This window comes from Sceloporus occidentalis, unplaced genomic scaffold (assembly GCF_023333645.1).
Source record: "Sceloporus occidentalis isolate IW3139 unplaced genomic scaffold, rSceOcc1.0.p SCAF_8, whole genome shotgun sequence".
Lineage (NCBI taxonomy): Eukaryota > Metazoa > Chordata > Lepidosauria > Squamata > Phrynosomatidae > Sceloporus > Sceloporus occidentalis.
The window spans coordinates 19,005,806-19,033,040 of record NW_028316988.1 but is presented as its reverse complement, the minus strand read 5'-3'; the positions used below and the strand labels follow the sequence as shown (position 1 = coordinate 19,033,040).

The 27,235-nt window shown below is 41.9% G+C and overlaps 1 protein-coding gene across 1 annotated transcript in view; it reads right to left on the bottom strand.

The window, feature by feature from the left end:
* LOC149308107 (collagen alpha-1(V) chain) overlaps positions 1-27,235 on the bottom strand; it is a 178,135-nt gene that overhangs the window by 12,959 nt on the left and 137,941 nt on the right. Inside the window, exons 38-63 of the mRNA XM_089535095.1 lie at positions 25,166-25,219; positions 21,975-22,082; positions 21,334-21,423; positions 20,755-20,808; positions 20,002-20,109; positions 17,950-18,057; positions 16,537-16,590; positions 16,203-16,256; positions 15,978-16,085; positions 15,521-15,574; positions 15,316-15,423; positions 14,260-14,313; positions 13,348-13,455; positions 11,392-11,445; positions 10,445-10,498; positions 10,244-10,297; positions 7,917-7,970; positions 7,705-7,812; positions 7,300-7,353; positions 6,988-7,041; positions 6,321-6,428; positions 5,501-5,554; positions 4,966-5,001; positions 3,205-3,258; positions 2,823-3,084; positions 2,337-2,449 (exon numbers count right to left, since the gene is read on the bottom strand). Of these exons, the coding sequence (XP_089391221.1) occupies positions 2,337-2,449; positions 2,823-3,084; positions 3,205-3,258; positions 4,966-5,001; positions 5,501-5,554; positions 6,321-6,428; positions 6,988-7,041; positions 7,300-7,353; positions 7,705-7,812; positions 7,917-7,970; positions 10,244-10,297; positions 10,445-10,498; positions 11,392-11,445; positions 13,348-13,455; positions 14,260-14,313; positions 15,316-15,423; positions 15,521-15,574; positions 15,978-16,085; positions 16,203-16,256; positions 16,537-16,590; positions 17,950-18,057; positions 20,002-20,109; positions 20,755-20,808; positions 21,334-21,423; positions 21,975-22,082; positions 25,166-25,219 (2,121 nt within the window). The remainder of the gene's footprint in view (positions 1-2,336; positions 2,450-2,822; positions 3,085-3,204; positions 3,259-4,965; positions 5,002-5,500; positions 5,555-6,320; positions 6,429-6,987; positions 7,042-7,299; positions 7,354-7,704; positions 7,813-7,916; positions 7,971-10,243; positions 10,298-10,444; positions 10,499-11,391; positions 11,446-13,347; positions 13,456-14,259; positions 14,314-15,315; positions 15,424-15,520; positions 15,575-15,977; positions 16,086-16,202; positions 16,257-16,536; positions 16,591-17,949; positions 18,058-20,001; positions 20,110-20,754; positions 20,809-21,333; positions 21,424-21,974; positions 22,083-25,165; positions 25,220-27,235) is intronic.

Below are 27,235 nucleotides of genomic sequence, written 5' to 3'. Positions count from 1 at the left end.
ATTGCCCAGTCTGACCGATGCGGCCGACTCACTTTGGGGAACTCTGAACTGGAAAATTAACTACTTGACTTCAAGGATCAAACTTTTCACCGCAACCTTCCACATGCCTATAAAACAATTACCACCTCTCATTACTTTGGATTTAATGGTCTGTAACCTCGAGAGAGCTGACAGCAAATTTTGCTGGTGGAAAGCAAAAGGAGAAATTAATATTGGAGGTCATAAATGACTCATTTATCTAGGAAGGCTAGAGGCAGTTGTATCAGATCAGCTCTACTATTTCCATTCTGGAATATTAGAAAATAATAAAAAATGAAAAGGATGGAAGCTTGATGTTGTAAGGTATGGGCATCTTTGGTGCGGGACAGACCAAGGACTGCCGGATCTGATAAGATCAGATGAGATAAGAAATTGATCAGAGATTCTTCAATGAGAACATCAATAAAGAAGTACAAGATGTCTTGAAAGGCATGTTGCCAAACCATGACCACTAGGGAGACACCCGAGTGACAGAATTCAGAGCCATAGGCATATTAGTTTGAAATATATCAATAGGCAAAGGGATCATGTAGCACCTTTGTGACTAGCTAACTGAGCAAAAGACCTTGTAGCATAAGCTTTCATAGACTTGGGGCCCGAACAGAGAGGCCAAAGTAAAGCTGCTTTGAGTCACTTTGGAGGTATGCTGTTTAAATGACACACGCATCTAAAGAGGCCATAAGCTGTGCCAAAGCTGCGCTCCAGTCCTTAGGACCAGAGCATGGCTTTGGCATGGCTTCCAGCCTCTTAGGATGCATGCATCATTTAAACAGCATACCTCCAAAGTGACCTGGAGCAGCTTTATTTTGGCCTGTCTGTTCAGGCCTTTGGTTTAATTTCCCAGATTCATGGAGTGAACTGATGCCCAGGAAAGACTTTTGCAATCAGACTGTGTGAATAGTCATAGAAATGCAAAACTTGTGAGTATGGTGATGAGGTGACAGGTTTAGTTTTGACTATGTCTGTTGAGGGACAAACGCACAAGGAAAGATGGTGCCTAAGGTCAAGGTGGTTGCATGACCGTATGAAGGTTGGAGAGAGTTTTGGAATGTGGGATATGCTGGCTGAAAACTAGAAAGGAGATATGTTAAGCTGGCCAAGGAAGTTCTCACTGTTATATGCGCAGTGCGCCAAGAAATCATTGTCTCAGTTCCACCCACTATTGAAGGATTGGAGTTTGTGGATATATTCTAATTCAGCTGTTTCTCTTTCCAACCTTTCATTGTAATTTTTTTAACAACCAAAAAGCCATTTTCTGCTCAAAACAACCATGCATGAATTTTGCACAGCATAACTCCTGAAGTGCAAAGAGCCTTCAGAAGTGATGTGTCTTTTTGAAGGCCTTCTTGGAGAAGGAGGAAACTTGTTAAACCACTTGTTGCTTCCTTGAAGAAGAAAGTTAGTGAAAAATTACATTCCTACTTTTGAAGGTTCTTCCCTTGTGTGAGAATGAAATAAAGCTTTACAACCCTTGCTAGGACTACTATTGAGTCAGTCTTTCATGAAAGTTTGTCTTCTGTTGTGGATAGGTTTCTGAAGAACCTTGGAGTTCTTGTGACCATATCTAAAAAGGATCTGAAATGGAGGGGTTTTAGACCTGTTCTGCAGGTCCAAAAGATTCAGGGGATAAAAAGAGATTGTTCTCTTTAAATATTCCCAGCTGTCCTCTAAATAAATAAATGCATAAACATCTTATACGACTCCTCAATATGGGTGTATATCATTTTTTTACCCCAGCATATTAACAGGTCTCATTATTTCTTTATGAAATGCAACACAGCTATTTTCCTACATGAATACATATTTTATATCCAGCCATGAAAAATAAGCCCGTTTCAGGACAGTGAGCTATTAGAGAGATAAATACGCAGCATGAATAAATAAGCATAGATATCAAATTTACGCAGGCCTTTGACCAATAGTATCTCACTTAGACAGCAGCGCTGTAATTGCGGGGATGTGCCCCTGGAGCAAAGGAATGAATGGGAATTCTCTCTGATGTCTTGGAGGAAGACATCCAGGCTTGAACTTCCTAGCTTGAAACTTTTCAGTTACCATTATTGTGATAGTTCTCTTTAGACCAAAGATGGGGAACTGAAGGCTAAATTCAGTTCTGAGAAGTCTTCTGGGTCTCCTTTTCAGGGGTGGGACCAAAATACCAGCTCATGTCATACACAAAAGCTCTTCCTACCAGATACATCACAATAACCTCTGGATCACTAAACATCTGCAAAATGGTCTCCAATGTGAGGAAGAGAATGATGGGAAGGCTAGTGAGAAAAAGAAGAATTACTTACTCCTTCTGATTTCTTATCTGGGAAAATGCAGGTTTCACCGCCAGCTGTAAAGTTACAGTAAACTTTGAAGGAATCCCTGGAACAGCCTTGGTTAGGATCTACCCAGTATTCACCTGGAGTTGGGAAACCAAATATATATATATATATCTATATTGCTTGAAAAGGGAACAATAGCCACAAATGTTGCATTCAACAGTTTGATCAGATTTAATTCTTCTCCTTTTGAAATCTATATTACAATTAAAATTAACCCACTCTTAAAAAGAAGAATTATAGAGCCAGCATATGTGTGGACTTATCAAGTTTCCATCAATTTGATGGTTTAGTTTAGTTGGATCTAGGTTTTTATGACACCCATTGTTCTTTATAAGCAAAGGAAGTCTAACTTTTCAGACATGTGTAAAATTTAATATCTGCACATTATTTTGTTTTGGTTCCTAAATGAATCCTCCTCACCCCCCTAAAAAAACCCCATCTCCTGCATACCATCTGGGAAGTCTGGATGACAAAGTTGGAGATCTTTGCAGGTGCGAGCCGGATTGTGCTGAGTGCCCAAGGGATGTTTCATCTGCTCGATTTCCAGTTTCAAAGAGTTTAGGGACCCAAAGATCTCTTCCATGCCATCAGCATAGTCCATGTAGTTGTCGGTGTTGGCAGCATCGTCAACCAACTGGCTGGCATCGATGTTCCTCCGGGTCCGCTTCGAGGAATGGATGGGAAGAGGTTGGATCACTTCCCCGGGAGGACCCTTGGATGAAGAAGGACAGAAGTTGGGTTCGGGAAACATCATACAAGACAAAGAATACACTAGGGAAGGGGATAAAAAAGGACATGACCAGCTATGGTCTTTACTGATGATCATACTCACAGGAGGCCCTGGTGGACCAGGATGGCCCATTTCACCCTTTGGACCTGTTGGACCCTGGAAGGAATGACACAAAAAAGGCCATTATCTGTGAATGGGCATTTGTACAGTTTGGCACCCACAACATCTCTTAAAAATGGCCACTGGGATGCAAACAATGTTCACAAATTTTCCCACCAATAGAAACACTGAAACAAGACCAAACTGTCAACCACCGTGAGATTCTCCATATGACAATGAAAGTAGGAAGATCAGTGCTTCCTCCCATCCCCGTTTCCCATGGTTTTAGGCAAATATATATTTACAGTGGACCCTTGCCTTATGTGGGGGATCTGTTCCGGACCCGCGTAAGGCGAATTCCGCCTATGCTTGAGCCCCATTCACTTGAATGGGGCTTGTGCATGTGGTAGTGCAGCAGCGCGATGGTGCAGCGGTGCACGCACGCTCCATTCATCTGAATGGGATGCGCTCCCCCTTGCGCTCCCGGGCGGCTTGAGCACATACACTCAAAGCCGTGTATAACGTGGGTGCACTGTATTTTATTTTTATCCTGTCTTTCTCTCAAAGTGGGACCCAAGGCGGCTAACATATATAAACCACAGAAATTAAAATTGTTCCATTAAAATCATAAAATATAAAAATTACAAATATAAAATTTAAAACACACAAAGTTAAAATTAATAATCTAAGAGCAACCTTCTCATCCCCCAATAAAACCAAGCCTGCCAGATCTTAAAAGGCCTCTTTAAGTAAATTGTGCAATATCATGTTGGCTAATCCCATTAAGTCACATTTTCAATGAAGAGTCAACACGTAAGTAAATCCAATGGATTGAATGAATCTACTCACAATAGGATTTAGGTCCCTGCATCTTTGCACACAAAGATGCATTTTATAATTAAAAAAACAAGCAAATTAAATAAACAACATAAATTAAATAAATAAAATGAACCCACCAGAGGTCAGTGATGGCGAACCTATGGCACGCATGCCAGAGGTGAGACTCAAAGCTCTCTCTATGGGCACATGGGCCATCGCCCCAGCACAGAGTTTGCCAGAGTTTGTTACTAGAAAGCCAGAGGGACATGGCACTTTGCAGTAAATAAGTGGGTTTTGGGTTGCAGTTTGGGCACTCGGCCTCGAAAAGGTTCACCATCTTTGAATCTGACCAATAGCATCTTGAATTCAGACCAGAAGTATATTGGCAACCCGTGCTATTCCCCCAGACTGGTGTTAGAAACTATTTGAACTGAATCCAACTGAGGAGTCTAGCTGCTGCATTTTTACTGCTGCAGTTTCCAAGACACCTTCAAGGGCAGCCCCACAGAGACTGCACTAAAGTAGTCTAACTGAGACGGGGACCAGTGTATGGACTACTATTGTTAATTCATCCCTTTGCATGGATGAGCAGTCAGAGAGTTTCACATGATTTTGGAATGAAAACTGTGACTATTGTCTCTTGCTCCCATGGGAAAGAAGAACCTTTAGGATGGCCCTGTGTGCATTCATGTGTGCTTTTGCACCTTTAGAGTGTACATTCTTAAACACTGCTATAGAAAAATGGTTTCAAAGCATTGCCCTAGGGAAACAAAAACCAGGATTATCTGAACACCTTGTAGGTGACTATAGAGGGAGGAACTAGGAAGAAAGGAATGTGGCTAGAACACACCCATGCCCTTGCTATTAGCCTAGAAACTGCAGTGTTATTTGTATTGCTAGTAATAGAAATATTCCTGTTTTTGTAATTTTGACGTCTGCACTCACCAATGATCCTTTAGCACCTTTTGTACCAGGAGGACCCTGGAACAAGACAGAAACCAAGCCAACCATTAGACAGCTGCTGCTTAAACAAAAATAGCATTGACTTTAAAGTTAGCTATTGATTACAAGAAGAAAACATGAATGCAAATACAAAACCAATTGAAGTATGCGTATGTTTCACCTGTCTTTAAATATTAAACGAAAGATAAAATAAGACAAATGCATTGATTGAACATTCTAAAAATGAGGGATGGCTTGCATTCTTAAAACTAAAGCAATTTATCTTTCTGAAATGGCACAAATGTTAAATGATACATAGATGGAAATGGGCAATGGAATTGATAGCACATCTAGTAGGATCTGAGAAAGACAGGGTGAAACAGCACTTTTGTGACTGCTCTTTGCTTCTGTTTGTAGCATCTGGAAAAGGGGGGTTCAGTGCCATTAAGGCCAGTGAGTTGGTTCTATACTTTTTGCCTTCCAATGAACCTGCATCTTTACTTTCAGTCTTTGTGTATTTGCCTTTTTTGTTACGTACCGGTAGTCCTGGTGGACCAGGAGGACCAATTGGACCGGAAGGACCTGGAATACCCTATGAGAAGACACAGAAAGAACAAAATGAGTGTTTCAGCTACATTCTCACAATGCCTGTTCTTTCACCAGAAGCTTTGCAGGAAATGGTTTAAGTAATGTGGATATTTAAAAAACATACACACACACACTCACACAGAAAGAGAGAGAGCAGAGACGTCTTCACATGAAAATAAGTCTCGCAAGTACGTGAATGTACAGAGATCAACTCATTTGAAACAGTGCTGGAGGAGAGTTCTATATATACCATGGACCACTAAAAAGACAAATGAGCAAATCCAGACCAGACTATCAACAGAAGCCAAAATGAATCATACAATCATAGAGTTGGAAGAGACCCCAAGGGCCATCCAGTCCAACCCCCTGCCATGCAAAAACTCTCAGTCAAAGCATCTCCAACAGATGACCATCCAGCCTCTGTTTAAAGACCTCCAAGGAAGGAGACTCCACTACACTCCGAGGAAGGAGTTTGTTCCACTGTCTAACAGCCCTTACTGTCAGGAAGTTCTTCCTAATGTTGAGGTGGAATCTCTTTTCCTATGACTACATTGAGCCATCATAACTTCGGACACTTCATGAGATGACATGATTGGAAAAGACTATGATACTTGGTTAAAGGGGGATAAGTAGAAGAAAAAGAAGAATACAACATTACAGATGTGTTGACTCAATTACAGGAGCCATCAATACCAAAAAGGTCCTGCTGATCCAATGGAGCCTTTAAGAATGGTTGAAGAAATTTGTCATGGATATTCTTGGGGGCCTACCTGTTCTCCTTTAGGTCCTGATCCCCCTTGAGGACCTGGCAGGCCTCGGTCTCCCTTTTCTCCTTGCTCACCAGGAGGCCCAATCAGACCAATCAAACCTGGATGACCCTAGAAAATAAATAAAACAGAGACCATATTACAGGATGAAACAAAAAACAAAGAACCATATTATGTACTAACACCTGCTCTGGAATGATGCTTACATGCACCACTTTAAAGTGAATGTTAATAATCTGCACATCCAATGGAATAGCACATTGGCTACCATCCTGTTTCCAGGCATAGAATCATAGCATCTTAGAGATGGAAAGGAACACAAGGATCACCTACTCCAAACTCCTGCCATGCAGCAACACACAACTGAAGTGCTCCTGAAAGATGCCCAACTAAACTCTGCTTAAAGACTTCTAAAGGTGAAGAGTCCACCACCCACTGAGACAATCTATTCCACTGTGTAGTTTTTGAAGGCTGCATTTTGGGACATTTTCTGCACAAAATTGACACACAGAAAGCAGCATTTTCTGCACAGGACATAAGACTTCAGAAATGCTTATGAACCTCCCTCCCCATAAGAAGGAGAACCTAAGTGCATTCATGAATTCAACTGCCTGTTTCAGATGTCCAGTTTTGGAAAGCACACATCCATTTTCTAATGCTGAATCCTCACCTTTTCTCCCTTTGGACCCGAATCGCCTTTCAACCCAGGTAAACCGGGTGGACCCTTTAGAGGAAAAACAAATAAAAACAACTTTAGGCATAAAGTTAATCTTGAATCAGTTTGGATTCATTATTTGAAAACCAAAGTTCCAAGCTTCTTATCTCTATGCACTCCCCCACACAACAAATGTGCATTTTTGTATGCAAAACTGGAATGTGCATCCCATTCAGACCCTTGTGGAACTGAGGAGAGGAGGTTGATGGTTCAGAGAACATGTAAATGGATGCATTCGACCTCCAAATGGACAAACAAAGCACATACCATTGGACCTGGAGGTCCATCTGGGCCTGGTGCACCTGGAAGTCCTTGTTCACCCTGCAAAACAATAGTTAGTGATTATCATTTGAATTTGTTTCACTGTCTCTGGTGTTATGTAGGACCTAATGAATGTTATAATTTCTGCTCATGAGTCAAGTATCTTTAAGAGCATAAGAACAGCCATGATGGATCAGACGATAAGCCTATCTAGGCCAATTTTATGCTCTCTGACAAAGTCATCCAGATGCTTCAATGGGAAGTCCATTGGCAGAGCAAGAGGGGTTTTTGAACTTGGCTTTATAGCCAACAGGATTTCTGGGATCTAATGGGACATGTAAATGTTGATGTGATAGTTTCTTGCTCTTACAGATAAAGGAATTTGTATTATTGAGTTGTACAAATACTCACAACTGGGCCAGGTATTCCTCGAAGTCCATCTGGACCAGGTTTCCCTGGAGGCCCCTGAGGGCCCACAGGACCTGTCTTCCCGGGTGGACCTTCCAAGCCACCCTCACCCTAGACATGAAAAGCAGATGAGAAATCAAGATGTTATGGAAAACACAGACCAAAATGGAAAGCAATTGAACTTTGTCTGTGTCTTGGGTGCTAAAGTGTGTTACCTTGGCACCTTTCTCTCCCTGCCGGCCTTCAGGACCTGCTGGCCCAGGAGGTCCCTGAAACAAGAAGGGGAAGAAGAAAGAAAAGGAAATCAATTTGGTTCACATGTAAACCATCCATTGCTTCTCTCAATATCTGTGCATCTTGGTCAACAATATTGTGTGGTTCCTAACCAATATGAGGTTTTGGCCTGTCCATCTGTGGCAGTCATTTTGGGTGATGTTCTTCTCAGGGCCATCTGGCTCTTTAAGATAACCTTTTGAGTGTTAAATTGTGTTCTCCTTGACCCTGTCCCTCTGTGGTTTCCTTTTAACCTGTACCTTTCTTTCATGAACTCTGGCTATATCAAGCTATAATACATCAATATAATGGCCTGGATCTTGTTGGTTGCTCCCAACACTTGAATCAGCTGTTGACTGGTGAATCAGCAAAAGGACTCTTAACATCACCAAAAACAAATTAATATATTTAATGTAAGCCACTCTCAGGCCTAAATATGTTAAAAGCACCAGATCCTGTCTGATCTTGGAAGCTACACAGGGTCAGGTCTGGTTAGCGTTTGGATGGGAGACTGCCAAGGAATACCAGGAGCTGTAAGCTAAATTTAGTAGGAAGGCAATGGCAAACCACCTCTGAGTGTTCTTTATTAAAAGAAACTTTGCAAAATTCAATTCACCTGCCATAAATCAACAGGAGACCTGAAAGCACATAATACGTACATATACACCTCCAGTAGTTTTATTTTTAAAGTAAAATATAACTGAAAGTGACAACAACAGTAACTCATTTATGAACAAAACTGTATTTTGATAGATAAAACGTATAACAAGAACTGGAAAGTAATGGCATACAAAGGGATCTTGTAGCGCCTTTGAGACTGTGTAAAAGAAGCTAAACACATAAGCTTTTGTAGACTTGGTCATGCATTTGATATATTTGTATCTCATCCTTCCACTGAATGGAAACAATCCCCAAACTGAGTCAGCATTGTTAACCAAAGGAATAAGCAATTGATGTATGAAAGGTGATTTGAGTTTGAGAGCAGAACTACATGGAGCTAGGATGGTTAGAGGAGTGTGAATCATGTAACCTGTGGGCTGCATGTGGTCTGAATGTTAATAGTGTGGTCTCTCTCAGACACTACCCTCTCAATTTTGATCTATGTTTAAACTTTAAAATGCTGGCGGAGGGGACTCCTCTTGTATGCCCACATAGAATGGATTTCCTCTTGAGCAGTGACTTCCCACCTTTACAGAAAATCCTTGTTGCTCTTCAAAACCAGCAATGTTTAGTTTCAAACTAGAAGCATAGAGGCACAGGTTCAGCCTTATGATTCCAAGGGCTGGAAGGAAAGGGTTCCTCTACCCCTTTCTTAGGTTCTGTTTCCAATTTGTCACTGACTGGCTTCCATGTCAATATGTTGGTGATCAATGTGCTCTACACCCAGCCTTTAAAGGAGCTATCCAATGTGCTGGACTTATCCTGGCAAGACTTTGGAAAGTTCTTTAAGCCATCAGATGCACAAGGGAACAGATCAGGGGGAACTTAACATCAGGAAGAACTTCTTGACTCTAGGAGCTGTTTGAAAGTGGAAGAGACTGTCTCAGAGAGCAGTGGACTTTCTGTCTTTGGAAGTTTTTAAATAGAGGTTGGATGCACATCAGGAATGCAGTAGTTATGTATTCCTGCCTGATAGGGGGTTGGACTGGATGGCCCTTTGGATCTCTTTGATCCTTTGAAAACCCATGGCAGATTTATTGGTCCATTGACATGGAACCCACCAGCTACCATTACAAGTACTATGCCCTCCCTCACCAATATTTTTTTGGGGGGCAACCAAGTTGAGTATCAATTGGCTTCTTTCTCATTGAACAGCAGACTACAAAAGCACCACATGCAAACAAAGCCTTGCTTTATTCACAGCAAGGCTGTCAAATTACACAAGGTAATTGCAACTAATGGCATTATCAGTTGCTATGGATATATGTGTGTGTGTGTCTGTGTATTTTAGGAGTAGTTATTGGAATTCTCTTCCTGTTCTCTACATTGATTTGAAGAACTTGTGTCTGCAATGAATGGCGTAAGATGCTCTCATATTCCATATGAAGCGTTGAGGATGCTGAGCCAGAGAGGAGATTATAATGACCCCTGATTGCATTTCAATATTTTTCACTTCAAGGAAAAGAAAAACAAGAGGCACATTGTCTCTCTTGAATGACAAAACCGAAAGTCATGGTTGGAGCAGCTCAAAAGTCAATGAACATTTTTGATCAGCGTTGCTCCTCATTACGGGGTGCAATGCTTTTATTTATGCCCAAAGATAACTTACTCTTTTCCCTGGTGGACCTGAAGGACCAGGCTCTCCAGTTGGACCAGGGGAGCCCTGAATAGAAGAGAGAAAGAAAATTAAAGTAATTTCATTATCATATTTCTGAGAACAGCCTCCAAAGAGACCAAACTCTGATTAAGGTATCAGAGAGAATCAGAAAATGGAGGCAGGTCTAAGAAACAGACATCAGAGTTCACTCACTGTCTGCCCAGATTCGCCATCATCACCTTTATCACCTGGTGGACCATCTTGACCCTGACAGAAAAGACAGAAGCATATCTTCACATACCACACCCAACAATATATATATATATATATTTAAAAAACATACATTTCTGAAGATCATCTTGACAGGTTTAAATTGCTAATCCTTCAACATTATCCTTCACCATAAAATTTGTAGGTCATTACTTCTATTCTGGAGCAAACTCTTCTTCTCCTCTAGATGGTCCCAGGGATGAGACTCTATTAATTCTTCATGTGAAGAATCAAATGTCTAGCACAAAATGTCAGTTTCATTCTCCCTTCCTTTTATAACAAGTTTCTAGCCCAATATGACCTAAATCCAATTGTTCATTCCAACTAGAGTAGACGCACTGAATCAATGAAATGTTTGTAAGTATTGACTTGGCATATTCCCACTGATTCAGTGGATCTAACTATTGTGAGACTGACACCAGGATTTAGACCGGACGATAGAGGAAAACAACTAGTGAGCGTTTCCTATGACCTTCCTCTCCCTTCATTCTTCTGTGCAGGAAAGGGCCAGATTAGTGTTAGCTCTTGATTTTACGGACACTTTCTTAGGAGTAAATTGGCCGGTGAACAGTTTGTTTTCTCCTGCTGCAGAGACTAGGACATGGAGCAATAAATTCAAATGATAAGAAAAGAGATTCCACCTAAACATTAGGAAGAACTTCGTGATGGTAAGAGCTGTTGGAAAGTGGAATGGACTGCCTTGGAAGGTGGTGGAGTCTCTTTCTTTGGCGGTTTTTAAACAGAGGCTGGATGGCCGTCTGTCAGGGGTCCTTTGATGGTGTCTTCCTGCATGGCAGGGGCTTGGACTAGATGACCCTTGGGGTATCTTCCAACTCTATGGTTCTATAAACTAGAAGAAGAAAACAAATATCTTCTTGTTCAGTACTTACAGCTGGACCGGGTTCGCCAGGAGGACCTGGATCACCAGGGAAGCCAACTGGGCCCTAGACAGATGGAAGGAATGGAAACAACATTATTTACAGACACTCATTGGGACTATTTCAAGTACATAACACATTTTGCAGAATTAAAACCTGAAGAGGATGCTGAATAAAGATTTAAATTTGGGACAAAATACCTGATCGGTGGTGGTTTTGTTATGCTATGCTGATGAAAGATGCATTGAGGAGCTTGTGACAGATGACAGTCATTTGATGGGGTGGCCCAACATACTGAGATACCCTTCCTTGTGAAGAATTACAGCATCTGAGAATCTTTTTTACAGCCTTCTATTTCAGCACTGATAATAGTAAAAGCCAAGGATGCACGGATGTGTCTCATTCAGGAAACAGCGTCAGTTCCACTGACCCAAGGAGGATATCAAAACACCAACTTCCAAACAGAATTTGCAAGTCAGGTTCTTGTGGGGGTTTATTCATCAAAAAATGGGTGAGTGGGAACTGAAGCAAAGGGAGTCTGACATGTGGATGAAGTGGCCCGAGGAAATGCATCCCCAAATAGACACACTGATTGGTTGCCCTTTTCAGCACTGTTGGGTCAAGTAATATATCACTGCAATGGTTGCTCATATTACAGGAAAGAGTCCTAGCCTGACCATGTTGCAAACATATCCTTCAGGGGCAGCTATGCTAGTCTGTTTGCAGCAAAACCCACAAAGATCCCAAATGACAAAATATTTTTATGTCTTTAATTGAATGTCCTCCGCTGGTATATGTCTGTAATAAAGATTTATTCTATTCTTAGTCTGTCTCCAAAGATTCAATTGGCACCTTTAGACTCACATATTTGTTAACAGCTTTTGGGTTTTAATACTAAAATCTGTTGGAAGGACCCGAGATTCCCGCTACTGTGTACCACCTTTAAGAGTAATCTCTCTTGTCATTTCCACAGACTGTAGTATAAAAACCAAAAAAGAGACACAGATCAACACCTGGGTTGCATCATAACAACAACAACAACAACAACATTTCTATCCTATCCTATATTGGGACACTCAAAGTGGCTTACAACAATTAAAAAAACATTGTTAAATATCCACAAAATAAGAAGTTAAGACACAATTAAACAATCAGAAAATATTAAAACCCAGTTAAAGTGTGTATCATTAAAAGCTCACACCCACCTACCCACACAACAACTAGCAATAGTAAATACATTGTATAAAATGGGTCTTCTATCATTGGGTGCACTATACCCATTCGGTTATGCGTAACAGTTAACCCCACACTATTGAATTTTGTTGTGACTGGACCTTTCCCTCCTGGAAATGTTTCACCAGAAGAAAAGTTTAAATACAGAGAGGACAGTTTAAAGGCCTTGTGGAACTCATGGAGAGGGTACACATTGAGGTTGAATGTACATATGGACCATGGACTGCACTGTCCTCACTGGGGTAGAAGAAAGAGGTGAATGAGACTCTCCAGTTATAGAAAAAAGACTGTAGACACATGGTAGACTGAATATGATTGGTTAGGTCCAACTAGAGTAGATCCATTGCATCCATTGTGAAATGACAAGTCAACACAGAGGTATATCCAAATCAGGGATGGGGAACCTACTGCCCTCCAGGTTCTGACGAACTATCATTTCCATCATGATGAAGGAAGTTCAGGCATGATGGGAATGGTAGTTCACAAGAACTTGGAGGGATGTAGGTTCCCCATCCCTGATCTAAATGAATCAATGAGTCTACTGTAGTTGGGAGTATCAATAGGATTTAGCTTTAAGGGGAGTATCATAAAACTCTAGAAGAAGTGAAGCAGGTCTCTATGAAGTGGCCCAGTGTTGGGAAGTGACAAGTCCTCAAGTCAAAGGAGATAAGACTCAACCAAGCTCTCCTAATTTGAGGCAGCACAGACATTGAAATACAGGCAGAGGCTACTTACAGGGCTACCTTTGGGGCCATCATCACCTGGAGGGCCTTTGGGGCCAGGAGGACCAGCTGCCCCTGAAGGACCTGATTCACCTTTTTCTCCTCTTTCTCCTTTAGGGCCCTGCCAATGAAAGGTGAAAGGTTAACAGTCTTCTCTATGACAACACCTTGAGAAGCATCCTAAGAAACTGCAAAGGAATTTATGCAAAGAACCATGACTTATATTAGTACCTACATACAATCCCTCCTCCCTCCCTCCATGCTTGGTGTCAAGGAACAGACAGTGGGAAACTGGTTCAAGATGTTTCATCTACCAAGAGTTCAATCATCTGGATGAAGTGAAAACAACAACAGGCAGTTTCTGAAGGACAGAGAAGGATGGGATGGAAGCAATGCTACCTGATAAACATATAGCCCAAGAAAGCTCTATTGGAGCTAAACAGAATATTCAAAAATATTCAAAGACTATTTGAAAATTGGTCAAAAAATAAGTTTCCCAAGTATCGGGAAACCCTGACAAAAAGAAACCTGGACTCAAGAGTATCTTCATAGTTCTGGACTTATTGTGTGCAAAATTTGCATGTGATATTTTTGCACAAGGAACAATATTTTCTGCAGAGAAAATAATATTTTGTTCTTGAAGAAGAAACAAAATTGCTAAAGTTACTCACTGGTTACTTCAAGAACAAAATTAGCAAAAAGCACATCCTTATCAGTTTTGAATCTGTATCAGAAAAGAGTGTTGGACTGTTATGGGGTTTATGAGTGCCATTTTGAAAATCTCTTACAACCACTTCTGAGTGCCAACATTAGTTTATCTCTTCTAGTTCACCTCAGTTCCAAACTCATGCAAAAAAGGAGAGAGGGAAATGGATACGGCCCATGTGTTGCATGATTTCTACCTATTTTAAAGGTTCAAACTTACTGGAGGTCCAGAATCTCCAGGTAACCCAGGTTCTCCAGATTCACCAGGTTCACCCTGTCAGTTGCAAAACACAAAAAAGAGATATGGTTATGTCCTTTGTTTTGGGTCTTGGGGAAGAAGGTAAAAAAGCCCTCCATCCCTTCTTAACACTTGATCTTTGCCTGACAACTGATGGGATCCAGTAGTAGTTTAATGGAATCCAAACCTATCCAACATGACTCAGTACAATTTTCCTCTTTGAGTGAGTAGGTGGGAGGTATACAGAGGTTATCTTTGAACCCAAACATCTTAATTCTTCAGCTTAAGGCCCTTCCTGAACTAACCCTCCAAGTTCTTCCTATTCCATATGTGAATTATTGCAACATTAACGTTGCCAAACACATCTCTGTGTTTATTGGAGTGGGTGAGTGGAAAGGTGGACCACCAAAGACTTCAGAGGTTGTACTCAGGGGATCCAAGGAAATCTATATAAAATCTTCAAGCAAAAGCATCCTCGCATGGTCCCTTAGTATCTAATAGTAATGTGGGGATTGGTACAGCTGTCCTAGTGTAATATCTCTGAGGAGTGCATTCTTAGTTTGTCTTAGTTGGTTTTCTTAGCAATAGACTTTCTTTAAGTATTCAGCACATGGCAAAGGACTCTTGAGTGCATTCTTCATTTGCATACTCTACAGTTTTACCCTCTGTAAATGCAGCTTTCTTGTTCTACAATTTTAAGAATCTTCTAGACAGCAAGGCTAGACAGTCTGATATTTCCAGGTTATGGTTTTATGCCTAAAACGTTAAGTAGACCTTGATGGTTTATTGCCCAGAAGTCTTCAAAGTGCTGAAGTCAACCTAGCCCTTTTCTTTCAACCTGAAGTGACTTCTGCATTATGATCTTGCCTCAATCTCGCATTGTTCTCCTGATCTCATCTACACCTCCTAGGCTGCCTTCCTTCCTTCCTTCCTTCCTTCCTTCCTTCCTTCCTTCCTTCCTTCCTTCCAAATGGCTCCTTGTAAAGCCCTTCATCAAAATGGTTTCTTCATAACTTAGGTTTACAAAGTATGGGTTACCTTCTCACCAACAGATCCAGGATTTCCAATGCCACCTGATGGACCTTGTGGCCCATCAGCACCTGGAGAACCAGATGGACCTCGTGGCCCTGGAGGACCTGGAGGACCCTGTAGAGAGAAGAAAAGAGACATTCCAAGGGTGGAGTTATAAACTCTTTCATCTAGATATACATGGTAACTGCAACATTCTTTGAAAGCACCTTACCATTTGGCCAACATCACCCGTTTCTCCCTTCTCACCAGGAGGTCCAGGTAAACCCTGTAGAAGTAATTAGAAAGGATTTTCACTAAGGAGATCATGCATTCTCATTTGTTAAAGCTAAAGTATATTACTGGAAAATGTAAAATGGGGGAAAACCTTGCATTTGCAAAAACCTTCAACTTGTATGAAGCCAAGATTGTTCAAATGGCTCCTTGTCAAGCATTAGCCCAACACGAAGTGCCAAAAAAGACCCTTGATCTCCAGAATGATTTTGGGTGAGCCTACAGTCAATGGGATTTATATAAGTGTTGACTCACCATTCAACAACTGAGTCCATGAATCTAGTCTAGTGGGGTCTATCAATGCAATTCAGGCATCAGATTTCATAGTGCTACAGCAGCTCAAGGCTCATGTTTGGATATAACTTTCTCTGGTATTTGCAATTTGTTCTAGAAATTACCTGCAGTCCAACTGGGCCTGGGGGTCCTGGGAAACCTCTTGGTCCTTCGTCACCTTTCTGACCAAAGAGACCTTGTTGTCCTCGAGGACCAGGCTCTCCATCAGCTCCCTTGGATGAAAAAAGAAAAATAGAAATGCTTCTTAAATCTCTCTCTCTCTCTCCATGAGCTTGTACCTTGTCAATAGTACAAAATATTAGATGAGTAATAGTAGTATCCATACTTACCGCTGGGCCTGGTTGGCCAATCTGGCCTTGTGGACCAGTAGGACCTGGTGGACCCTGGTAAGAAACAGAGACACAATGAATGATAGGAGTGAGGTAATGAAATGTACAAATACAGGATGGGTGACACCTGGCTTGGCAGCAAAACATGACACTCTCTAAGATCTATATTTTTTAGTAGAACAGAAGCTAAAAATGACCCAAGGCTCACCTCAAAGGAGCTCCACAGTTCCTATCAGCTGTCTACAAGGGGTATGGGAAAAGGTGGAGCAGGGATACAGAGGAAACACTGGGAAATATGCAACAACCCACAGAAATTAGACAAACTACACCGTACCTGTTCTCCTTTGTCGCCTTTGCTCCCTTTCTGTCCTGGTTCACCGATTTCACCCTATCAGACAAGAAAACATTATTACACAATGTATAGCCACATACATATTACAGTCACTCCACGATGGCTACTATGAGTCCTCTTTTTCCTGTACATGTTCTCTTTTCCAGAGTGAAAAATTCCTCTTACTCCAAAGTAAATATGCAATAATCACAGCAAATAGGGGCCCTTTTGGTGTCCTTTTTTGTTTTTATTTTGCTTTGCTTTTCAAATTACAGTGACCCCACACCCCACAAACTCACAATGATCAAAGCCGAGCTTTCTTACAACATCCAATGAGAATTTGGGGTGAAGGGTGCTCCTTCATTTCTATAACTGATTAGAAGCTTTTTAATTTTAATATTATTATTTTTTTGTATAGCTAGCCTGACTGACTTTAGGGAATGAAAGAAGAACATTCAATGTCTGCTTGTAGAATTCTGCCTAAAGCAACATTTCAAGGCAAAGCTAAAGGCTCCAGGGAATGTGGAGGAAAAGAGAAAGCATTTTGATATGATATGAAATTTCTCAGTGGGAATCTGTGCATCACTCCATCAATGCAAGGCAAGAAAATGTATGCTTTGAAGAACACACAAAGCTTCTTTATACAGAGTCAGACACTCAGTTCAGTATTGTCTATCACACGGGTGGAAAAAATGTGGACCATGGGCCACATGTAGCCCTCAGAAGCTTTTGGGGGCTGTCTGTCAAACTTTGGGTGGTGGAATTGCCCCACAGTGGACAATCTTCACCCTTTCAAGGCACGATCAATGATGGGTAACCCCAAAACACCTTCCCAACCTCCCAAACCATCCCTACCCAAAAGGAGATTAAGCAGATGAACAATGGCATCAAATGGAAAGGTAGATATTATTTCTTCTGTGGGGTCTGGAGACGTTTGAGCTGATTTGGGGGGAAGTGTGACCCCTCAAGGGAGGAAAAAATGCTCCTTGAATAGCTGGGTCTTTTCAAAGACATTCTCATGGGGAGGGAGAAGAAGTCTGCCCACAACTCACTTATCCCTCAGATCCTGAAACAGTCCTGTAGTTCTGAAAGATGGCTGAAGATGATGCAGAGGATATCAGTATGTGCCAGCTATCCAAACAAAGCCAGTGACAACCCTTAGGTGGCCTGCACCCTGTGGCTGTGTTGGGGGATCAGGAAAAAGCTAACTCTGGGCTGGACAGGGCAGAATAGTAAATTTAATGATGCTTCAGGATGATTCTCATCAGGGTTCCCCACAAGTCAAGAAGTCTTGTTTTCATCTCCCCTCTGAGTCTTTGAATATCCATTCCATCCTTTCACCAGAGAGATGGGATGGAACTGTTTTCAGTATAACCATTTCCCAGTATACATATACCCAAACTGGAGGTTTTCTACCTTGTCTCCATCTTCCCCTGGTGGGCCGACAGGACCTGCGGGGCCTGGGAGACCAACTGGTCCTTGGATGCCATCACGACCTGCTGGACCTTGAGGGCCTTTCTCACCCTAAAAAAGGAGGAGAAAATAAGTGAATAAATTAATAACAAATTTCCTCTCAACCACCAAGCGACAAGTGGATGGTTCCTCATCAGACCACCTAAACTCTGTATTTCAAGCAAGATGAGAAGTTGACAAAGTTACCTCTGGGGACCACAATTCACAGTATCCCCCTCATTCAAGGATTCCAGCAAATTTTATGAATTGTAATCACCAAAAGTAATTTTCTAAAGCGTTACCAAGATGCTAATAGGCATATCTTGCTATTTCATGGTCACTAGTGCCTCTGCACTAATATGTCTTTCTCATATGAGATGGATGTAGGAATAATCCCACAACTGGAAACCCATTTCCTTCTGATGGGCAACTACGTCAATATTTCAAAGCTTAAAGACTAGGATTTGAGAAGGAAAGAGTCTACACTTTTCTTTTCTTTTCTTTCCCTTTCTTCTTCTTCTTCTCCTCCTCCTCCTCCTTTTTCTTTGCCTTCTGATAGCATGGGCTGAAGATATAATGCTTGCCCCAAGAGTACCATTTCAATCTCTGCCTGCATCTAAGGCAACATGTCTGCAGCTGTAACCAATGAGATGTCAGATAAACTACCCATTTTAGTTTCCCCAAAACATTTCATATATAAATACTCCAGTGTGTGAGTTGATAATGGTGCTTGGAAAGGAGATCAGGGCTTCAGGCTCAGCTTCCATCTTTCAAAAACTCTGCCAACACACAATCTAGGATGCAGGAGGAGGGAGGGAAGGAGAGGGACACAGCAAGTGTCTCAAACAACACAGATCCATATCAGCAGAGACATTTTCGCTTAATGCAAAACCATTGACCTCTTCTGCTCATATGTAGCCAAGAAATAAATACTCTCTGTGATGGCAAACCAGAAAGCAGTTTGGCCAGAAGAGAAAAAGTATGTTTTATGTTTCTTCTGGACAGAGGATCATTACTTAAGAACTGTATTTCAAGATCAGAGTAAATCCATCAAATCTAGCATTCTGCTATCAACAGCATGCACCTGATGGGGGCACTATGACAAGGGAACAGCTCTGAGGAATCCTACAGAATTTTGTATCCTGCTCAAAAGATGGAGCTGGCTGGGGAAAGCAGAGAGTTCTTCTCCTCCTCCTCCGCCACTAAATTCAGGATATATCATAACACCCATATCCACAAATTTGGTATCTGCAGTTTGACTGAAAAAAAAGTTCTCTCCAGGTCCTTCAGTGGGATTCTAAGGTCAACATCTGGCCCAAGCATACCATAGAATTGGGCTGGAGAACTTAAAAATGCCTAGAGAAGTGTACTCTCTAAGCATTTCTAGGTCATCCAGTGTGATTCAATGGTATGCTTGGGCCAGGCATCATTAATCTTATTGAAAATAAACTTATTTTACACTGAAAAAGTTAACATCATTACCCCTCACAGGCTGGTTGGTGTCTTACATATGTGCATGTTCCCCTAAGGAGGAAGCTGGAAAAATGTGTCAGATGTGGAATGTCAAGGTTCCAGTAGTTGACTTGTCATTCAGCACAAAGGTTGCAATGCCCTTCAGTATTGTCATTCAACCCAAGGGTTGTATTTGCACAGAACAACTGTTATATAACTCCATACATGACATATTATGAATTCCCAACGTACCATCTCACCTTGAAATGGAACTCCATTATGTTCTTGTAACCTTTATCTTAAAAAAAGAGCCATTCCTTGCAGGTAACTGTGTTACTTTGGTGTGCTACTCTCTATCTCTGAAAATAGTAAGGCACAACATGCTACTTGTGATGGGTAGGCGATATGCACTTTTTGGCCCCTCTTGCACCAGAGAAAGAAATTGAAGGGCCTGTTATTTGCAAATGTTCATCTCTTTACTCTAGTGTGGCTGCCATCTTGAAAAGGCAATGGGTATCTTTCCAAGAGGCGGTCACTCTTTTGTCTTTTGAACACAAGACTTACCGGGGCTCCTTTTTCACCAGCAGGGCCTGGTGGTCCTTGGGGTCCAGGCCTCCCAGGTAGACCGATTGGACCAGCTGATCCAGCAGGACCTCTTTCACCAGGAGAACCCTGAATGGAAAGAACGGAAGAAGAGTTGAAGAATGCTCACCAACAAGACCTAAGACCTCAATTCCAAGTGTGAACATCATTTGCTACCTAATATCAACATCAAGCAATACTCTAGTAGTTGGTTTTGGACTGGTAGCCTTTTTGTTCTACAGATAGAATGTGCATCACTGGTTTGAAAAAGATTGGTTCCTTGGTATCTGCTGGGGTTTGGTTCCAGGATCCCACATGGATACGAAAATCTTTATCTAAGGAATCCTTGTCCAAGAAAATGCAATGTAACTCATGGGATTACCCAAAGTCAATAGGCATTCACACACACAAATATCTATATATTTAAAAACTTAATAACAAAGTGAGTGTAGACATAAGAAGTTGTTACTGCCCCACACTGTGAACATTCTCAAAACAAGCTAGAATGCCAGCTGCTGTGGTCTGCTTTTTGCCTACCTGTGTCTTCTTTTTGCATTGATACACAGAAAGATGAGGAGCTCTGTCCTCCTGAAATGAGGAGCTTTGGAAACAAGACTGAATGCCTCCTAGCTTTGAACGAAACCATTTGCTTTGAGCCGAAAAGCAGCCAACAAACCCTCCCATGCTATTTGCCACTGGAATCTAGGAATCTAGACAGCAAGGACTTATACTTACCGCTGGCCCAGGGGGACCTGGTGGCCCTTCATTGCCCTTCAGTCCCACAGGTCCCTGCAGGCAACAAGAGAGAAACAAAGATAGGTGACCCATAGGCAGTAAATGAGCAATAGATTAGAAGTGGAGAGTCTCGGGTACTAGGAACAAATCTGGTGTGTTCCTGTTCTCCATGGCTTCTCGAATCTTTGTACAGTCTCCTCCTCCACTCCATTATGAAAGGCTGAGATGTTTCCCCTACTAATATTTAGTTCTGGGCAGTAAGAACTTTAAGCCGAAAAAATGCTAGTGTTTTGGGGCCAAATCTCCACTCATCCCTGGAAGGTGGCCTACATAAATGTGTATGGAATTGAAATCAATATTTAGGCTGAAAGAGGTTCACCACCCTTGGCCTAGCTCAGAGGTGGACAAAGTGCCACTTACATGTATCCCATGGGACCCCTTTTATGGCCCTTGAAGCCCACCACCACTCTTCCCATGTTTTATTTGATATTCAACACAGAATATTGCCCCCTAAGCCTTCCACAGGTGTCAACCCTAGCCTAGATCAATGCTTTTGGCATCTAAGAGAGCTTCACTTACAATTGGACCAGGCATGCCTCTGTCTCCGGGGAACCCTCTCAAACCAGCTGGACCATCTTTCCCAGGAAGACCTGCAGGTCCTGGATCACCCTGCAAAGAAAAAAAAAAAGATATGGTTCAGAATAGAAAGAGTACCTCTCACTGTTATTTCAAAAGCAGTCCTCAATACCAGTCACAGCACCAAACACAAGGCAACAATCCACATCTTAACAAACTGCAATTAGCAAAATACCATTTTGGAACCAACCACTAGGTAACATTTACAACAACGGTTCCCGTCCCTTTCTCATTTTGGTTTTCAAAAATGTTTTTGCAGCCAAAAAGGGGCCAACCAGGTGGATACACAATATTTCTGAACAGAAGGAAGTCTGCAACTTGGGATATAATTAAGAAGGCCAAGCTCGCTCCAGATTATAGTAGCATCCACAAAATCTTTCTCCTTCCATATTGCTCTCCAAGAACAGGAACTGCCTCTTCAATTTACCCTCTAATATTTCTCTGTCCTTCAACTCAAAAGGTCTAGATGAGTTTGCTATGATCAGGCCTTATTAAGCAAAGGATCCTCCGTTGTCACTTCTTGGATCCTTCCCTCTGAATCACAGAACAGATGCCAGAATCCCCATCATTCAAACCAGACATACCTTTGTTCCTTCCTTTCCGGCCAGCCCTGGAAGTCCCTGTTCACCTGGAGGCCCAGGAGGACCAGGGTGGCCACGTTCACCCATTGGCCCAGTTTCTCCAGTAGGACCCTGTAAAAGAAACCAGGACAGAAAATCAAGAACACTCCCAGGAATTCCAATGATGGCCAAGTAGAATGATGCTCATCCTATCTATCTATCTGTCTGTCTGTCTGTCTGTCTGTCTGTCTGTCTGTCTGTCTGTCTATCTGATCAGCCAACATTATGTTAGGGTTCAGTTCCTGGACCCTTTGCTTAATACAATTTTCATGTATAAACTGGAACTCTACTTCTTTTACCTGAAATGAATGACGAAGTTCTCTTTAGGCATTTGTAGGTTCTCCAACACAACTCTATGGCCAATGTCCAGTGGGAGCATACCACACAATCATACTGAAAGACCTAGAAAATGCCTAGTGAGAACTTTTTTTTATGGATCTAAATGAACCCATGTTACAAAAACTCGCAACTATCACAAATATGCAATGATCCCATTCATGTGTTGTGGTGCAGCTGGTGATCTCTTCCCTTTTGAGGCTAGGAGCATGCATCCACAAAAACCCAGAGGTGTTTGTCTTAGCCTGGCATCTCCTTTGCTTTCCCAGCCGAGTGCTCTTGAGATTCTTAAGGAGGAGAAGGCACCTTATAAAAATCAAGCTTTTATGATTATGCAGGTTTTGGCTGGGAAATGCTTTCTCTCGTTCCTTTATTGGACATAAAAATCTGATTAACTTTCAAACTACATGGTGATTATTGATCCGTACATGGGAACTAATGTTGCCACTGAGTCATTATCCTAGAATGTGTGTTCTCGAAGCACAGGCTGTTACAAAAGAGAAAAACACTGCTAAACAGCTATTCCGCTGCTGTGAAAACCCACTTGCAGATGGATTGTGAGGAGTCCATTCAGAGTGAAGCCATTTCCCGACAAAACCGCCTCATTTCTGTGACCTAAAGGTGTGGATTTCTTACTGGTATATCTCCAGCCTTGCATCTCATACATAACACAGGCAATGAATGAATGGGATGTGAGATTGGAGAGAGACATGAGCATCTGTGAAATGGCAGAAGACATGGATTCACACTGAGTTTGGATTCCCACCATTTCACAGATCCACAGACTCTTTCCAGACTCACAGATACAGTACATACTATCCTACTTGTGTTGTGTATCATTTACTGTGTGCATTATGTATATGCAAAAACAGGTATTTCAAAATCCAAAACGTATCCAAAACATGGAACACACTGGGTACCAAGTGTTTTGGATAAGGGGTACTCAACCTGTACTGTGAAATTGCCAAGATCAGTCAGAAGACAGAATACTCCTAGGATATGATGCTAGCATTAAAATAGCTGTTCAAACAATTGAACTTTGTCAGACATTGGATTGGCACAGTCCCTAGTGAAGCCAATCATTTTGAAAGCATATGCAAGGAGAGAGGAGCTAACTGACCATCAACAGTATCTGGCGAGATCCTGTAGCACCTTTGAGACTAACTGAAAGAAAGAAGTTGGCAGCATGAGCTTTCGTAGACTAAAGTCTACTTCTTCAGGTGAGCTCAAGGGTCTCACTCATTGAGTATTTGGTTGCGCAACTGTTGGAACTGGTGTTAGGATGCAGGCTAATATTTATGCTATGCTATGTTAAAAAAAAAAGCCACTGTGGTGTACTATTTTGAGTGTTGACTAGGATTCCAGAAGAGCAGAGGCTGAATCCCTGTTCAGGTAAGGAAACCCAATGGATGACCTTGCAGAAGTTACCATCTCTTAACCCAGTGGTTCCCAACCTGTGGGTCAGGACCCCTTTGGGGGTCGAATGACCCTTTCACAGGGGTCGCCTAAGACCATCAGGAAACACCTATTTAATTACAGTTATGAAGTAGCAATGGAAATAATTTCATGGTTGGGGGTCACCACAACATGAAGAACTGTATTAAAGGGTCGCAGCATTAGGAAGGTTGGGAACCACTGTCTTAACCTAAGAGGAAGGCAATGATAAACCCCCTCTGACTACATCTTGCCAAGAAAAGCCTATGATCAGTTTACCACAGGTTGGAGTTGACTTGAAGGCGCATAAGATTAACCTAAGTTTATTGGCAAGGATTTAAACATGGGGCTACCCAATAAATGATATGAGGACACCATGGTGCCAGAACAAAAATCGTGTGAGTGAAAAGTGAAGAGGAAAGTATAATACAGTGTGCCCTTTGTTTACGAGGGGATCCGTTCTGGACTCCCCCACGTAAAACAAAAAACGCCTACGCTTGAGTCCCATTTAAATGAATAGGGCTCGTGCATGTGGTGGCATGGCGGTGCATGCGCGCAGGCCCCATTCTTCCCTATGGGACACGCTGCCTCTTCCTCCCCGCGTGGCAAGCGCATATAACATGTGCGCACTCTGTGTGTGTGTGTGTGTATACCTGTGAAACGGGTCTATAATATATTTGAAAGGCAAATCCAGGACCAACAGTGGACTTTATTTATTTATTTTTGGCCAGAAATAAAGGACATTGAGAGAGTTTACAAGGGCCACAAAAACTGTTTTGAGGCCCATCTGAGTTGTACTCTTACCTCCCCTGATATCTCCTCTATGTGTATTTCTGGTAGATTTTAACTTTTTTTTCCAATTGTGTAATTTTTTTGTTTTTACCCATGTTGGTTTTACTGTTTTATATTGCTTTCCAAACACATCTGCAAGCTATCTTGGGACTCCAGAGAGATGGCGGTGTGAGCTGTTAAATATTGGAAATACTGTATTAAATCAAACCTCCTTGGGTCCCATGCGTCCGCTCCCCATGGGCCAGTGATGGGATCTATAGAGGTTTCATCCTGCATCTTCCATTTTAACAAAGGGAAAACAGCTCCCCGCTAAAGGGCTGGATGATGTCTTGGCAACGGCCCGGTTTCTGAAGATTACGCTAATTATGTTTTATGTTCCAGTATCTCCCAACATAATTACCAGGCAGATGACTTTTACACCTCAGAAAGCAGACATAAACATGTATTTACCCTGCAATACAAAATTCACTTTGCCATTAATCTAACCGAGGGCGTCCTAATTGCTAGGTAATTGGATCACTGGCAGTCCTCCCATAGAGCTGAAAGCAAAAGAGTCGATAAATAATTTGGGGTAGATTTGGGGGGTTGCTCACCTGAGGACCCACAACTCCTGGAGGGCCGGGGGGACCAGTCTTGCCTTGGAAGCCCTGCGAGAAAACAAGAAGTTGTCATTTAGGGAGCACGATAACCACAGTGCTTCATCATACTGTGGAACGATCCGGCAGACTTAACAAGCTCTCTGCTGATAAGCTGACTTATCATCTTTGAAAGAATGAGAGACATCCCGAAGGACAATGAACGAGGATAGAGTGAGTTATTGGAATATGAGAGCAAGCGTGGATTACATAAGGCTTGAAGCTTCGGTCTGTTGAACTGAAACTTTGCGTGGATGGGACAGTGGATAAAATAGGCACGTGGAGCATATGATGGCCAAGGGTGACCAAAAAGGGAATTTCCCTACCACAAATGCCTATGCCATGGATTTAAGGATATACATCTTCCATATTTCACTTTTGCATGCTTTTTCTAAAACTTCCATCATTACCAACACCAACAAAGGCAATCTAGTCTCCTAAAATATAGCTTTATAGTTGTGGATAGTCTTCCAATACATGTCCACAGGAAAGACATTTTTTTCTACTGCCCCAAGGACTAGAACATGAATCAACTGATTAAATTACAAAATGAAGATATTCCATCAAAAACATAAGGAATAACTTTGCTGTAAGAACTGTTTGTCAGTGGGATAGATTGCCTCAGAGCATAGTTGACTCTTCATCTTTGGAAGTCTTTAAGCACAGTTTGGATGGGCATCTTTCAGGAGTGCTTTAGCTGTGCATTGCAGGGGAGTGGACTAAATAATCCTTGTGTTCATTTCTAGCTCTAAGATTCTTTGATTTTATACCAGGGAACATCTCCGTCAGGGCTCTTCTTGCCCAATGTCCTTCAACTGCTAAATGACTGCTCAGGGATGTTCACAGGCTCCACCAAGTTTCAGGGGTTGTCCAGTTCCAATGCCACCCAATAAATTGAACAAGACAGAAGTAGAGTGAGCATTTGAACAAGAAAATAGAGGCTAGATGGCCATCTTTTAGGACTGCTTCGACTATGTATTCCTGCATGGCAGATGGTTGGATTGGGTGGTCCTTGGGGTAGCTTCCAACTCTAGTATTTTCTGTTTCTATTACTCTCACCCACAGTTTAAAGCAGTACAGTCAAGGGAGAGATGTCCTATATGCAAGTGTGTGTGCATGTGTGTGAAGGGCTCAACCAATATATTTTTGATATTGGATGATGGAATCAGTAAAGACAGGCATTATTTTTTGACAATACAATAAATCCATTTCCAGCTGAGAAAATCCAGAGGCTCAGGTCATTATCTGTGGCATCAAATCTAGTCCTCTAAAAGGCCTCTCAATAATTTTAGTTCCAGGTGACTAAAAGAACCAGAATCCAGCACCTGCAAGTTCACCAAAGGCTGTTTTGGGAGGTGAGTTGTAGGCAGAGATCGATATGCCCAGTGAACAGGACACATCCATGCAGCACAATAGTTTTGCTGATCAATAAGACAAACAGCATCTCTTACAGTTGGATTAATTCTTTCCTCTTGTTTCTGTTCAGAACAAGAATTATAAAGCTTGGTCTCCTCTCCTTTGGAGGAGTGCGGCTGTCATATTGATGTCAGCGGAAGAGTGAGAGATGATGGGACAGTAGAAGTGGAAGGGGACTTAACCAGGCAAAAACTGCAAGTCAAATGCTACCAAATTTCAACAGGTGTTTTAATGGCGGAGGTGTGGTGATGCTGAAAATTATGGATTGCTCAGTTTTAAAAGATGCCGTCTGAAGGTATGTGTCCCCAATATTTCAGTTGGTTTGAGGAAAAATATTTCACCAGTGGTGATAGCTTCCAAGAATGTCCCACTTCTCTTATATTGTAAAAACCGCTATCTGCAATGGCATTGAAAGATGCTTTTACTGCAACCCACATTTTATGCTATTTCAACCATAACTCACAGATCATGCCCTATGCAATAACATTAACATGCGAGAAGAAACATGGCCGCACTGTGGGTTAAGGTGGTGCCAAACTGCATTATTTCTGCAATGTAGATGCAGATGCAGCCCCACCCATTTCGGATATATATATATGGAAACAAGAGATG